The sequence below is a fragment of the Nansenia antarctica genome, assembly GCF_963989245.1.
Source record: "Nansenia antarctica genome assembly, chromosome: 4".
NCBI classification, from domain to species: domain Eukaryota; kingdom Metazoa; phylum Chordata; class Actinopteri; order Argentiniformes; family Microstomatidae; genus Nansenia; species Nansenia antarctica.
In genome coordinates, this window is record NC_137689.1 from 17,167,980 (window position 1) to 17,184,493 (window position 16,514).

Here is a 16,514-nt window from a genome sequence, read left to right on the forward strand (position 1 = left end):
TAAAAACACTGAATTATTATTATTATTATTATTATTATTATTATTATTGTTACAGTAGCTGAAGATGTGCCTGTGCTGCCCACTGTTGTTCCCTCAATGGAATAATGTATGTGTGCTGAAACAGCACTAGTGAGTTATCCAAGTGCAGAAATGTTTTAGACATGTTTTTAGATTGTCAATTACCTGCTGAACTTTCACATTGTGCAACTCATCCTCTGCCAAGTAAAACAGTACTTCCTATGCTGTTTAATGCTTGAACTAATCAATGTTCTAAATGATGCAGGCTACAGTATGTCATGCACATGCAACCAGTGGTTCAAATAGACTCATTTCTAAGGGCACGAACAGACAGACTGATTTTCTTTAAATTCTTTGAAAGTGTGTTAGATATGAACAATGCATCTGATGTAATAATGCCTCAGCCTCACCTATATCATTATCATAATCTGACAATGTATAAAAGCTGTTTATCCCTATAATCTCTCTCAATTTGTCTGTTGTAATTCACACAGGGGTCATTTGGAGTATAATACATTATAAACCTGACTTCTATGACGAGAGAGGAGGTTTGAGGTGGATGTAAAATACAATAAGAGACGATATAAATGCCCCGGAGCGACAGACGTGTGCGCTGTTATGGCTATGTCAGCACCGCGGGAAGAGGATTATTGTAAATCACTCTAACTGCCATCCTTGGCAGGCTTAAGATGTTTTCCTTTCTTCTAAATGAATCATGTCATGGTTAACCTGCCCTTGCAGGTATGCAGAGAGACTCCTCTAGGTCGATAAGGTGGGATATCTTTGAAGAAGGAGACACCTCCAAGTTCACAAGTGATCAGGAGCAAAAACAATTCAACTGCCACCGCGTCTCTGTTTGCCCAAATACCGGATTGAATTACTGGACAGATGACAGCAAAAGGATCTGAAGTAAAAACAGTACCAGGCTATAGTGGATAAGCGCATCAGTGAGGCGTGCAAGCTCCCCAGCGCTAATGCGGTATTCAAATAATCAAGTTCCCAAATTCAAATAATACTACTACTAATAATAATAATAATGTCTTAACGTGTATATATTTTCGAGACCTACATATAAATCGACTGTTCTGCATAGGCCACTATGTGATCTATTCGTGCGCACGGAAGGCCCATTATTAAGAAAGCCACTCTTCGGGCGCGCACGCCATACGTAAAAAGTACGTGATTGAGAAGAGTTTTGCAATTTCAAACATCACGTTTAGAATGTATTGAATGCTAATGATATGGCATTTGTGAACGTCAAGTATAAACTACACTGTTTATACGCTATTACAGGGATGGCGACAGGCGCGCAAAGTCTGTCTGATAAGGCCAGATAAGGCGTCAACCCAACCACTACAATAGTCAACACGTGTCGGGACGAAGGTAAAACATTTCAACACAATGATGTTAATGTGACAATAACAGGGAAATAAAGGGCAGGTCGAATACGAATAGTATTAACAACATATCGGTTTTGGTTAGCAGGGTGATAATGGGCCGTCACCTTAATGACTTGTAAGTGCTTCACACCCAACCCAATTTGTTTTAATGAGAATAATTGCTTGTAAACTTTGGCCTGTATCTAAATTTCACATGATGAAAAAATATGATATGATATGTATAAGTTAGCTAGATGGAGACAGAGATGACGCCTAAGTTATAGAATGTACGTTATTTCCATTTGCCCATTTTCAGCCTCTCAACATAGCCTAAAAAAAAAGCATAGCCTACATCTTCAAACATTTAACCCTTTCTTTAGGCATCATCATTATAACTAGCTCACACAATTTCCCATCCACCTATGTCAGGAAAACAAGGGCAGAAAATACAGTCTGTTCAATCGTAGTTTTATCTTCAATTATACTTCCATGCTGATATTATTTATAGTAGAATTTACAGAGGAGTCATGTGGCTGTCAATTTTCCTACTCCCATCATGCTGTTCAGTAATAACTAGCAGTTTTTCTCTTACAGTAATTCACAAAACAATATTCAAATAGGGACTGGGTGTGCTAAATCTAAATCAAATATTCCAGAGGTAAGATAAGAGTGCCTTGTGGAATTTACCCTCTTGTATTCAAAATAGCTTCTCCACGCCTAAACTCACTCAAATGCAAAGGAGTGTGACATCACGGTCACAGAAGCAGCCAATCAGAGCCCACGTGGGTGTCGCTCTAGTAGTATAAATTGACCAGGTGGGACAGGTGGCAAGTTGTGAAGCACCTGTACTGGACAGAGTGTCAGGTAAAAGATACACCAGAGGAACAGACAACACTGAGGAGACCACAAGAAAAGAGAGACACACTTTGAAGAAGGCGAGGAGCAGCCATTTCACCTGAACAACACAACCGACCAAAGAGACCAACTGCCACCAGTCTCTGCGTGTCATCATAGCAGCATGACGTCATTCGTGCCACAGGGTCTCTCTCCACCGTCGTGTGGAACCCAGTACCCCAGCCTGGGCCAGGAGCCTCCAGAGTTCAGCCTTTACAGCGACAGCTACTACAGCCCCCCTGCGCTGCCCAGCCCCCAGCAGACCACACCATCAGCCTACGACATGGGGGACTTCACCAGCCCTCTTCCTCCCCCTCCCACTAACCCTTACCTCTGGTTCAACAGCTCCTCGGAGCTCAACAACATTCCCTACCTGGGTGGTGGAGGTGCGGCCATGCCAGCATGTGGCCAGTACGTCCCCCAGCACTACAACATGCAGAGGCCCTTCCTGGCCGCGGGCGGAGCCGGGCCTGGGCTGGGGAACATGAGCTGGTTCTCCATGCCCTCCCAGGAGGAGCTGATGAAGCTGGTGAGGCCTCCCTACTCCTACTCTGCCCTCATCGCCATGGCCATCCATGGGGCCCAGGAGCGCCGGCTCACCCTCAGCCAGATCTACCAGTACGTGGCTGATAACTTCCCCTTCTACAACAAGAGCAAGGCCGGCTGGCAGAACTCTATCCGACACAACCTGTCACTCAACGACTGCTTCAAGAAGATGCCCCGGGATGAGGATGATCCAGGTAAGAACACGTGCACTGTGTTTCATCTCTGTTTGTCATGAAGAGAGGGAAATGTTTCTGTTTTTGTAAAACTGTCAAAAGAAAAAGCCTAGTTCTATGTTCTGATATGATCTATAGCCGTCCCTAACACCTTTTTTGATTTACAAAAGTGAAATAAATAAATGAAAAACAACAGTATTTCTAACCCTCTACTGTAATATTTTACTGTCTCACATGAACTCCTAACTACCTGTCAGAGCAATTCCTTAACCAACATTTCTCCTCTGTCTCCTCATAGGCAAGGGTAACTACTGGACCCTGGACCCCAACTGTGAAAAGATGTTTGACAACGGAAACTTCCGCCGCAAGAGAAAGAGGAAGTCAGACTCTGTTGCCGGTGAGGGGGGCTCCTCTGGCTCTGAGTCATTAGAGTCCAGCCCCAAAAACCCCAACAACTTGAGCGACATTTCCAGCAGCTCCGACCGAGAACCCTCCCCCATCTCCTCGGGCCCTTCCCTGTGCTTCAACAACTTCCTGTCCCAGATGACGGAGGCGGCGACCATGTCAGACGCGGCGGACACCCTCCACAGACCGCGGCCCCTGGGTCTCCCCATGGAGGTGCCCCAACAGGCCTCTCCGTCAGAGGGCTACGGGTCCTACTCCCCCAACGCCACGGTGCCCCAGTGGGACATCCATATGCCCCCGCCACAGCAGCCCACCCTCCCCTCCTCGCCCCCCCTCTACACTGGGGGCTACAGTGACTCTATCCTCACTCAGCTCAGTAGTCATCTCTACCCAGCTCTGGACTCTTCCTCCATGCTCTACCCACGGGAGGGCACAGAGGTGTAGAATAATGCTGACAAATGTGTTACCATCAGTGAGTGTAGTGTGTGTGTGTGTGTGTGTGTGTGTGTGTGTGTGTGTGTGTGTGTGTGTGTTAGTGAGTGAGTGAGTGAATTAGATTAACCTCCTCAGTGAAAATGATCAAAGAATGAAATTGCACTGATCTGAGTTACAATGTGATGTTTTCTGACTGTAAATCTGTATATACCGTATGTTTGCTCTTTCATATCATGCGATTGTAATATATATTATGAGCTCTGTAACATTATTTGTTTATTGAGGGAATTTGGGTTTTGTTTTGTGTTGTACAAATGTGTGATACCTTTTTATATTTCTAAAATAAAAAAATATGAAAAGAAAAAGTTTATCGTTTTTTTGAACTGAACTGAAGAGAAAATGAAAACGTATTCAGAATAATACACACTAAATTAGTTATTCAATGAATTAGCATGGAAACTTGAGAAAGAAAAGTTGAAATTCAGAGTCAGGTTTCATTCTGAGATCTCTATTGAGCCATGGTAACTTGAACATTACACGATGCAGTTAGATCAAGATGTCAGTGTCAGCGCTCTAGCTGGAGAGAAGTCAAGTCAAGCTCCCGTTACAGCCACTGATCCAGAGCAGAGAGACAGGCTGAGGAATGAGGGAGGCAGAGAAACCGTTAAACAACAAATACAGGACGAGAAAGAAAAAAAGACAGGTTTGACAGCCAAGGAAAAGAGATAAACGCAACAAAACTTGTTCCTCGAGCTGCCGAGCTCCCAGTTGGTACCTTTCCTAGGCCTCTCTGTCGTTTATTTTAGTTGTCTTCACCTTTTCCTCACCCCTGTCCTCCCCCACTCCTCACCCCTGTCCCCCTAGTACACTGAGGTTCAGGGTCTGAACCCAACTAAACCCCACAAGGAAGCCATCTGTCTAGGGAGCATGACAAAACAACACTCAAGACAACTCTCTGACTCTCATGTCCACTTGATGAATCTGAATCAGAATCAGAAAAAAGCAAATGTATACAATATAATTGAACGAGGTAAACAATCTGTCAAAGATAATCATGACATGGTCGGGGAGGTTTTGGAGGTGGGTGTGGTGTTACACCTGTGGATGGCCTCTTGAGGTCCCCTCTTTGGACATGTAAAACGTACACTACTCTGCCTCACCCTGTATTACCATTCAAATTACCATTGAGCACTGCTCAGGTCACAAGACCAAATGTACACTTGATGGTGTTCTAAGCTGACACTGAACAAAAGATATCCTGGACTCTTTCTTGAGAGTATCTATGGCTGTGCAAACTGGACGTGTGGAAGCAGTTTCCCCTGCGATCTAGTTAGTGGGACAGTTCACAGCATGTCTGCAGCTTATTATCTTATCTAACGTTATGCATCAGCAGACATCATTTTACATCATGTATCTATTTGCCCTCCTTTTTTAGAACAATATGAAAACTGCAGACAACTCTACAACCAAATCTCACACCTCCATACCTCACAGCCAGGGGCTGACAAACATGTCACCTCAGCAGATTTCTATGCTGATGCTGAGGCCAACATCTGTAGGGCTAATGTTGCTGTAACACCGTGGGAACCAGAGGAGCTGGCGCTGTTAAGGCAGCGCAGCAGAGGGGGGACTAGAGAACTGGTCCGGGGAAACATTCCCATGTCTGTCTCTGGCGGGGAAGAATCTGAGGAGAGGCGCGCGAGAAACGTAGAGTGGAGAGAATGAGGGAGAACTGGGGAGGAGAAGAGAAGAGGGGGAAGTGTTTGTTTTAGATCACTCTCACAGATCACCACATGGGGAAAGGGGACAAGTGGATAATGATCCTCTTCACTCTGCAGGCCTCAGTGCCTTCTAATCCCTCTCTTCTCATCCCCCCCCCACTCTCCCTCATCCCTTTCCAACCCCCTTCTCCTCACCCCCCCCCAAATTCCTCTACTCACCCCTTCTCCTAACTCCCCTAATTCCTCTCTTCACCCCTCTCATTCCTTCTCAACCCCCCTTCCTTCATACCACAGCAGCTCTCCTGTTACTCCCCAGCCTGTAGAGAGAAAGAGAGAGAGGACGAAAGAGGGTTCCCGGAACACGTCTTGGTCTTACTGTAGATGCCATGTTTACAGACATCATCACTCGCTTCTGTACTCCTGGTTTGATTCCCACTCATCTCCTATGAGTTACAATCTTCATACCTCAAATGACAATTTCACATCGGTGTCGAGAAGAAAGAGTGTGATGGTGATGTATTGGCTCTGACACAAATAAGGACTTTTGTCGTTAGTATGGGTGAAAGGTGTCAAGTTGCTGTAAATAGTATTGCTTCCTCACACTCTGAGCTCACACAAGTCTCCTGCGTCCTCTGTATTTCCAACAGACCGATACCAACATAGGGAAACTGAGTTTATAAAATAAAATAAACTCAGTAACACATGCAAATCATAGGCTAAGCTCTGTATTTCACTTTCTACAGTATCTCACATTTTAACTGTGAAACCAAACTGACTGAAGATGCAAAACACAACTCCCACTTATATCAAACACGAGTTTAAACAGTGGCCCTGTTTCAAGTCAATCTGAAGACTTCAGTCTGATAGCTATGATAGATGCTACAGGCTCATTAGCTTAATGAACCAAGTGTGGCCCTATGTCGGCGCATGACAACAGCAGCATCATCGTCATCCTTCAACATACCCCAGGACCCCCACCCAACCCTGATGTGTGTGTTTATTGACACAATACTCCCACTATCTTGACTGGATGAAACGTCCCCTCCTCTATTCAGACGTGTCATAAAGAGATGATTGATGGTGACCAACGACAGTGTAAGTGTGCCCTGTGTTTATGGTCTTGTGCCTCTCCAACTGTATCTGTCACTGCAGCTTATGAAGACATCCAAGGTATGCCCTTTGGCTATCTGCTCTCCGTAGGACGGGGGTGGAAAAACACACCGTATCTGTGTCAATACACAAACCGTCAGAAACATGTATCGAAAACCACATCAAGTTTATTTATTAATTTTTTCTTAATTTGACCAAAAACCACTTCAGATGAAGAGGAATGCTCGAATGTTTTTATAGTGATGGCTGATAGAGTGATAGTGGTGTTTTCATAGTGTTTTCATAGATGATCGCTCCGATGTTTTCATTAACACATAATTCATGGCAATCATTGTCTCTGACAGGTGCATAAAGAGACTTCGATTCTGAACGGCTGCCATATCAATGTGAATGATGATTAAACTGTCCTCTGTGATAGAGAGGAGGACTCCAGTGATGTGGAGGTGTGGAGGTGTCTCTAGCTCTCAGCAGGGGCTCGTCTGGGGCCACAGGGGCTTTATCAGATGGGGCCAGGTGGGGGGGTGGGTGGGGAGGGGGGTCCCTGTCCTGTCACTTTGCATGCTCCAATGTTCTGCTCCAGCACCTTACACCTGTACCTACCTCTTACCTGCACCCTACCTCCACTTAACCTGTTCAGATCGATGCTGACGGCCCATGACTCAGTCTTGGCGGTATTGCCAAGAGAGTGTTCATAAGCATTTAAAAATATATCTATTATTATTTTTGATTGGAATGCATACAGTTTTGATCTCGATTATATAATACTTGATTGCAAGAAATCTCTCTGGTCTCTTAAAACCTTTAAAGCTAATTTTTGCTTTCAAAGTTATCATTTTAGTTTGCAATGCAAACCGTTTTGCACTCGACATAAAGAATGAACTCTACCTCCATAGTTCGTTAGGTTCAAGTATCGTTCACCACCACCATACTTGGCAGTTGTGTTGGCAGGATTTTTATTTTCATTTCTGTAAACCTGCTGACACTACCTGACATGAAACGTTGAATCTGTTTCAATCTGTGGAGGGCTTTTCAGTTGCTCAAAAAAAAAATATAACTGTTCAGTAAGCATGACTCATAAAGTATGACCTTTTTTCTTTTCGATGGGGGGAGTTTACTCGGATAGAAGGAATTAGGGGGTATGAACTCCTCCTACAGTATATTGCATTGCACCAGAGATATACAACACGTGATTAAATCCCCTGAATGAACAACGTAGGTGTAATCACAGGTTCATGATCGAAGTGTATTACTGTAATAGACTAAAAGCCATTCATTACACCAATAATGTGAATGCTCTGTGTTCAAACCTGTTGCACCAATAAAGCCATTCTGACACAATGACAGGTGTGTTACCTGCCCAACTAGGTCATTTGCTTAATGACTCTAATTAAAAAGAGATATAATATACCTCTAATACTAAGACCTGTGTCTATAATCACCCAGCCAACACTGATGCATGGATAAGGGCCAGCACCCACACACACCCACACACACACACACACACACACACACACACACACACACACACACACACACACACACACACACACACACACACACACACACACACACACACACAGGCGCACACACATACACACACACACACACACGCACCCACACACACACACACACACACACACGCACACACACACACACAGGCGCACACACATACACACACACACACCGTCTGCAACCTTAACGACCTTGCCCATTCAGCAGACACAACACGCCTTCATCTGTTATTGATACAACAGCCCCAGTGCTATCTACCCTAGTATAGAGGAGACTCCCCATTCAGATGTGTAATTCTGATCTAACGACAGAGTAAGTGTGCCTAGTGTTTACTGACACATGCCACATCAATAGGGCTGTATTGTTGGTAAACACTGATGCTGATGGGGATGTAGATATGGACGCCTCTGTACGGCCTCAGGCCCAATCAGACGCCTCTGGAAGAACTGTTGGAACCACCCAAGAAGAAGGAGACATATACAGGGTTGACTTGAGTGGTTTTTATTTGTTTTATACAGTTTGAAAACGGGAATCACATTTGAGCAAGGGTACATCAAGTCCATGAAATCACTGTAATTTTGGGGAGTGGCAAAGTTGCATTGATATCAATGAATCTATGTATGTTATATTTGAGCAGGAACACATACAAACACATTGACACATTGAATATACAATAATCTGATTCATGATGTGTATAGCTTGTGCTCTTGTCTATCAAATGTATTGGCATACAGTATGTTATATATCATATCTGAGCAAGTTCAGCCACAGATTTGTTCTCCCCGTCAAAGTACAAAAAGATTTGGACAGTCCTTTATTCCAGCTGCACTCCGACTCTACAACCAGGCCCTGCAGGGTGGGGGAGACCTGGAGCTGAGAGGCCGTTAAGACTGCTACTTGGACTATACATGCACTTGAGCACTTTATCTTGCACTTTTTACTTATTGAGCCTGCACTGTTTTATTTATTTATTTATTGAATGTTTTCTGTCTGCCCTAACTAAGCTGTTTGACAACAAAATTTCCCCATTGGGGACAATAAAGGTTTTCATCATCATCATCATCAAAGGCCTCATTTGGGGAATGTACCGTTAGACTGACATTTAGCCATGACATGTTGCAAAATTATATTTACGTATAGTCAAAACATAATCAATCAACTTTTGGCCTGCAGTGTTGCCTGCTGAAACAAGATTGTACGTTTGTGTCTTTACCACAGACAGACAGACAGACAGACAGATATCCATAATCCTTGATAGATTTGGCTAGTCTCCCATTTTTGCTATTGCTACAATTATACCTCCAGACAATTTGCATAGCAATATGGGTGGTGAAACGTTGCCAGTGATGCTTACATCAAGTAAATATGACCTCAATTGCCTGTCTGGTTGTAGAAATGTTACCTGATTAAGATGTTACCTGAACCACTCACCTCTTCTGTATGTTTTTATACACTGTATTTAATTTTTATTATATCGAAAATGCCTCAGTATGATTGTTTTTTTACAAGCTGTGTGCATTAACTGCTCCCTCCCATTCAATATACTACGTTGAACCAATTATACTAGCTTGGCTTCAGATGAAACCAGAGGGGTGTGTTGGTTTCTACGGCCCACTTCACACACCGAGGGCACATAACAAAAGAGGTATTATCTCCCAAAGCCTGTGTACAGTAATTTGGCTAATTTGACACATTCCAAACATAACACACAAATATCTGTTTGAGTTCACTTTTGAACACTTTTGAAGGGTTTGACGTTCAAACTTCAAAACTAATTGTGCTCTCTCTCTCTCTCTCTCTCTCTCTCTCTCTCTCTCTCTCTCTCTCTCTCTCTCTCTCTCTCTCTCGATCAATGCTAGGGTGTGATCGTTATTGTAGCTTTAATATTTCAAAAACCTAGGTGGAGGCAGAGGTGATGTCAGACATGATGACATGATGAGAAACATGACAAAAGTCCAGAAAAAAAGAAGAAGGAAGAGTGAGGGAAAGACAGAGAGAGAGGGAGAGATGTGAGAGAGCAATATTGATACGGGAACAAAATAAAGATAAGAGAGATTAATCTATTAGGGGTGTATTGCCAGTGTGTCTATCCCAGGTCGCTGTGATCCTGTCCCAGCCTGCCTCAGTTGTCACCCTGTGACCGGCAGCTCTGTGAGCCCCCATACGAGCCCCAGCCACCCCTATACCTCTGCACCCGTCCCACGGGTTTCATTCAACGGGATGGATGGACGGGCGCCCGATAATGTGCACAGGAGTAAACAAACACATACAGACGGGCACACACACACACACACACACACACAACCACATACACACACACACAACCACATACACACAGACCCACACACACACACGCACACACACACACACACACACACACACACACACACAGACCCACACACACACACACGCACGCACACACACACACACACACACACACACAGAAACAGAGAGTCCGGCGACAGTCGCTGTTCGCCTTAGCACCGTCCTGGTTGGAGTGGAGGGATTAGTCTCTCTGCTGCGTTGTTGTCTGGTGATCCTCCCTGGGCTGGTGGCAGTCAGACTGGGTGACGACGACGCTCAGATAGATCCCACTGATACCCCTTCTCTCCCAGGGCCTCGCACCCAAACACAACAACACAGTCATCCACCACATCAAACCACAGTCTCACTGGATCAAGCAGAGTGTTACAGGATTAAGCAGGGCTTCCATGCCCTAGCAGGAACAGGCCTAGCTCAACTGAAGGTCACAGGGTGACAATCCACTGAGTCAGAGTTAGTCAAGCTCAACCCGCTCTGTTCTACACTGACTGTCCCAAGAGTTGGGATATAGAGAGAACAATGAATGTATTTTTCTAACTGAGTGTCATTCCATTCCATTTGGAAAGCTACCAAATGTAAAACATGTGGGCATTCCATGCATCACAATGAGCCCGTCCTCCGATTTCTACCTCCACTAGCCTCCACTCACGCTCTAGGCAGCAGTCTTGACGAGACACAGGGAGGCAAAGCGAGAATTGGATTGATGTACAGCATTACATCATGCGTGCGGTTGGGCAGGCATTTACATGTTACATGTGTTAACGGCGTGTGCGATCTCAATCACAGTGGGGGACCCCCTACCTCCCCTCGCATCCCCTCCCCTCCCGCCGAGCCCCAAAACTCTGGGCCAGCTGCTGTCGCCTGCAGCGCAACAGAATCAGGACACCGCAGCTCTGTGTGAGGTAAACCACAGAGAGAGAGACTTTCACTACAGAGGTGAACCCATACCCCCTCTAGGGCAACACCGACACCACCCGCAAACGCTCAACCTCCACGACGAGTGATATATGCTTTAACTGCTATGATGATTTCCAGGAAATAAATAGATTAAGCTACCTATAATGGGTGTTGAAAGATCACCTCATCCTTTCACCCACTATATTTCCCAGAAAACTTTTTTTTCACTCTATCCAACAGTCTTGTCTGAGACCGGAGGATATTTGGGATAAAGGTTACATGAAACAAAGTAAGGGACACGCAGCATTGGCCCCCATGTTGTCCGTAGCCAACTTTCTGTGGTCATATCCGTTGCTGCAACAGAAGATTTGATCAGATGACAAGTGAAGAGTGGAAATTTTCAGTGTGTGTATAAACTGCTGAAGCTGACAGGAGTTTATGAATAGTGAGACTATCAGAGGTTAGAGATCTCAGAACAAGCCCCCACAAGCTCCTTGAGAGAGCATGAGCAGGTCGCCCCAAGGCTGGCCTGTTGACATACTGACACCCCTATTACCTGCTTTATACACATACACACACGCACACGTGCACACGCGCACACACAGACACACACACACACACACACACACACGCACAGGCACACACATGTACACTCACACGCACACGCACGCACGCACACACACACACACACACACACACACGCACAGGCACACACATGTACACTCACACGCACACACACGCACGCACGCACACACACACACACACACACACACACACACACACACATAAACAAACACACACGTACACACACACACACAGATTTGCACACATACATTTAACACATACATGCATACACATTTACACTGGAAAAAAACTGCACAGGGGGGGCGGTTTAAGAAAACTGTTTAAGCCGTTTACTCTAGGATCCTCACACATTACGTCACACCTCCCCGGTGTCTTTGTGTCAGGAAGCAAGGTGAGAGGCCTGTCCATCACCTTCAGTAACGCGGGTGCTGGCGGTCGGGGGGCATGCCTGTCTCGCTGCTTTGCGCCTGCGGCTGAAAATTGTTGCTCAACAGAATGTGATTAAAATCAATAAATCTCCCACTACACCTGCTCCAGCTCTCACTGCAGACATCCACACACCTGTCTGATAAACTGACTGCACTTTAGAGCGAGAGGGAGGGAGGGAGAAAGAGAGAGAGAGAGAGGGAGAGAGAGAGAGTGGGAGAGAGAGGAATAGAGAGAGAGAGAGGGAGAGAGAGAGGAAGAGAGGGAGAGAGAGAGGAAGAAAGGGAGAGAGAGAGGGAGAGGGAGAGAGAGAGAGAGAGAGAGAGAGAGAGAGAGAGAGAGAGAGAGAGAGAGAAAGAGATGTTCATAATAATAAACAACAAGATGAGAGTCCATGAGTCCATTTGATGTATTATTATTATTATTATTATAGAGTTTGGTATCTGATAGATCAGGGCGTGTGGGTTTATAGTAGGCTATGCGGTACGGTGGCTGGCTGATGTTGGCTACACAGCAGAATGGCCTGGGGTAAGATAGTACACCTGAGTGCGCGAGGAGATCATCAGGGCAAACGGCATGTGTTCTGTCCTGGCGCGTGCTACGGTGAGCTAGGATGGGGAGGTGGAGAGAAGGGGGGTTCGGTAGGCAGCACGCAGCAGGTGCCCTGTTGACACAATAAACATCCACATGGACAATGCCAAAAGCCAGCTAATTCATCCAGCTTGCAGCACAGCGCCAGGAGAGAGATTCAACTGGAAGTTGTTCATAAAGCATGGATGTGGCCAGTCGTCTTCCCTCTCTGTATTTTTCCATCTATCCTGCTCTTCCGACTCTTCCTCTCTCTCTCAGTCTGTGTGTCTGTCTGTGTGTCTGTGTGTCTGTGTGTCTGTCTGTCTCTCTGCCTGTCTGTCTGCCTGTCTGTCTGTCTGCCTGTCTGTCTGCCTGTCTGTTTGTCTGTCTGTCTGTCTGTCTGTCTGTCTGTCTAACTCTCTCTCTCTCTCTCCCTGACAGGTTGAACATGTCAGTAAAGCACTGTCAGAGAAAAGGACAGGAAGAAACATGGACAAAAAGGAACTGATGAAGACAGATAAGACATGCCAGAGAGAGAGAGAGAGAGAGAGAGAGAGAGAGAGAGAGAGAGGGGAGGGGGGTTGAAGACCTGTACATTGTGTGCAGTACAAAGGGGTCCTTCTATCTTGTTTTGGTTAACAACATCATAATCATCACTCTCATTTTTAAACACGACGGCTTCTAGATTGCAAGGACAGGAGACAAGCCATAAATTCAACTACAGGGAAAACATCTGCCACTAAGGTTCAGATAGGTTGCACTTGCTATGGAAGAGAGGTGAAGGGGTACACACACACATGCACACACGGACACGCACACACATATACACATAAACATGCACACACACACACACTATGCATACCAATGGTGTTTTTTTCTTTTTTTACAGAGGTCAGTATGTCTAAGGTCAGCCCACATCCTACCTGTCGTCTTGGTTGTATCCAGTCACCATGGTGTTTACTAAAACAGAGCTGACCTATGAAGCTTGTTTGGTAAACGGACAGAGAGAGAGAGAGCAGCATGTGCCTCTGATCCTGTCACTGGCCATCCGTGTCCCCCTCCTCCTCCTTCCCCCCTCCACTTCTTCCAGTCCTCTTCCTCCTGGCCTCCTCCCCCCCTCTTCATTCTTCCCTGCTTCTCTTCCTCCTCTTCCTCATCCTCCTGATCCCTCTTCCTATGGTTGTCCTCTTCGCTCCCTCACCCTCATCACTCTTTCTCCTCCTCATCCTCCCCCCCCCCCCCCACCCCCCGTCACCCCCTCCTTCCCCCTTGTCGTCCTCTGCCACCGAGGTGTGTTGTTGTGGCAACAAGGCCACCGGCAGCCTGCCACGTGTCCAATAGGAAGGGCATCCACACGTCCTTGAACCACCTCAACCACCAACAGTACGCCTCATCTGATGCCAAACACCATTTCAACTTCTCTTCAATTAAGACCTAAAGGCTTTTCCGCCTTTATAGCCCTGAAATATTCAGATTTGTTTTGTAGAACGCAAAGAAAATCTACATGTGTCAGTTTCAACAAACAAGAACAACTGAAATAGTAAAATCGACAACAGAGAGACATTGCAAGAAACTGATTAAGATTAAATAAAAACACTGATAGAAAGTATCTGTATGCTTTATCTGTTATTATGCCACAGATCTCTCTACCCCTTACCTAAGGAAAAATGAGAACCGAACAATATCTAATACCCAGTCAGAAGCATGAAGATGTAGGCTTGCTACTCCCTTCAGTGTGGACTAATCACTTCATATCAAGTAAAAAGTTCAGTAAAAAAAACAATATCGACCATAATATCCACAATCCCAAAGAGCAGAAGAAAGTATCGAGATGCAAAAGTGTATTGCGTCCTTTGTAAGCAAACATCCAGGTATTCTGCCTTTGGAGGAAAAACAACGTTCCCTGTATAAGTTTCAATAAATATTCCTGAAAAGTATTCAACATGGTCTTCATTAAGGGTTCCTCATAGCTGTGCAGTCTTCCTAACACCATTCTACTATGATCAACTGAAACTCTCTCCTGCTTTTATACATGATTTGGGGAAAATAAGAGCTAAAACACAACAAACAGTGAGTATTGGTGGCTACTTCAGCTTGAAATATTTCAAATGTCAACAGAGAAAAAACAAGCAACATGAACCTGGGTCTGATGGGGAATGAGAGGGAAGAGTGGGGTACACACTGAGACTGTTGCAACAGCCAACACGCACAATGTTTCCTCACCAAATACAGAGCAGCACAACCTTGATTCACCCTAATCACACAGAATCGTTTCTCTGAGTGTGAGAGAAAGAAAGAGAGAGATAGAGAGCATTTGGACTGTGAGAGATGTTCAGCTGAAGCACGCAGAGCCCATATCAAGTCTGTTGAGAGCTGTCCTGTAACTTTTAACCAATAGATAATAGGCTATAACTTGGAATAGAATGGCAGGTAAAACGGTGACAGTACCAACTGGACAGGACTCCAATGAAAACTGGCAAACACAGTTTTGCTGACACCCAGTGGAGGGATACCCACATGTATAATACATATACTGTATATAGCACTTCTGCCACCCTGTGGTTGAATAAGGACATACTATTTGGTAAACAACGGCGGTATTGCATAGGGATGACATTGGAAGACATCCCTGAAATATTAAATTAAATAATTAGGGCTGTTAGGTGTATCAGTCAGAAGATGTCTACTATACCAACAGTATCAGTGATTCGCCACCTGTCCATGTCTAGATGCAAAATAATTTCTTGACATCATATTTAACTGATAGTTCTCCCTGGTAGATCCCACAGTACTAAGAGGACAATGTCCTCTTGTAGCTTTTGGGAGAAACTGTGTGCTCACAAATATGATTTCTACTCAATGTATATCAAATCTGTATGAAATGTGAATATGTCAGTAGGCCTATACACATATGTACAGAGCCAAGTGAGAGTAACTGGCCCAGAGGAGGACATTTCTGGACCAATATTATTATTACACCGGGAAGCAAAAGATGCACAGACCTTTTATCAGAGGTCATAAATCAACTGCCGTTTTCATTTGCTGGGTGAACAAGTAGCATTTCTGCTAATTAATTTCATCTCTAATATGATTTAACCTCATAGGAGCCAACGGACCCCCATGGGGATCCGAAGTGATATAAAGAGTTTACCTCGATCAATTCTCTTCATCTATATCACATTTTTTTCACAACTTTGCATGCTATACGATGCCACCATTTTTTCCCCGAGACGGTAAACATGGCCTAAGTCACATCCAGTTTTCTCCAACTGGAGAATGTGTCATGTCCGGTTTCAACGTCGAATTTCCATACCATCGGTCGGCCAACCCCCCAAAAATCCCCCCCCCCCAAAAAGAAATCTGATACATGAGAAAGGTCAAAGGTCAAAGATGGTGCCAAAATATCTCCAAATGGCCTAAACATATAGGTGTCCGCCTAAACATACCTGTACTAAAACAGGTAATTTAATTAATTTAGCCATTTAGCAGACGCTTTTATCCAAAGCGACTTACAATTACGA

At 44.9% G+C, this 16,514-nt stretch overlaps 1 protein-coding gene across 1 annotated transcript; it reads left to right on the forward strand.

The window, feature by feature from the left end:
* Nucleotides 1–2,415: 2,415 nt before the first annotated feature.
* On the forward strand, nt 2,416–3,859 carry LOC308155159 (forkhead box protein I3-B-like; the record flags this gene model as incomplete). Its single annotated transcript, XM_080528410.1, has 2 exons — nt 2,416–3,031; nt 3,309–3,859. The coding sequence occupies 2 exons, from the start codon at nt 2,416–2,418 to the stop codon at nt 3,857–3,859; spliced, it is 1,167 nt and encodes a 388-aa protein (XP_080384536.1).
* Nucleotides 3,860–16,514: the final 12,655 nt, after the last annotated feature.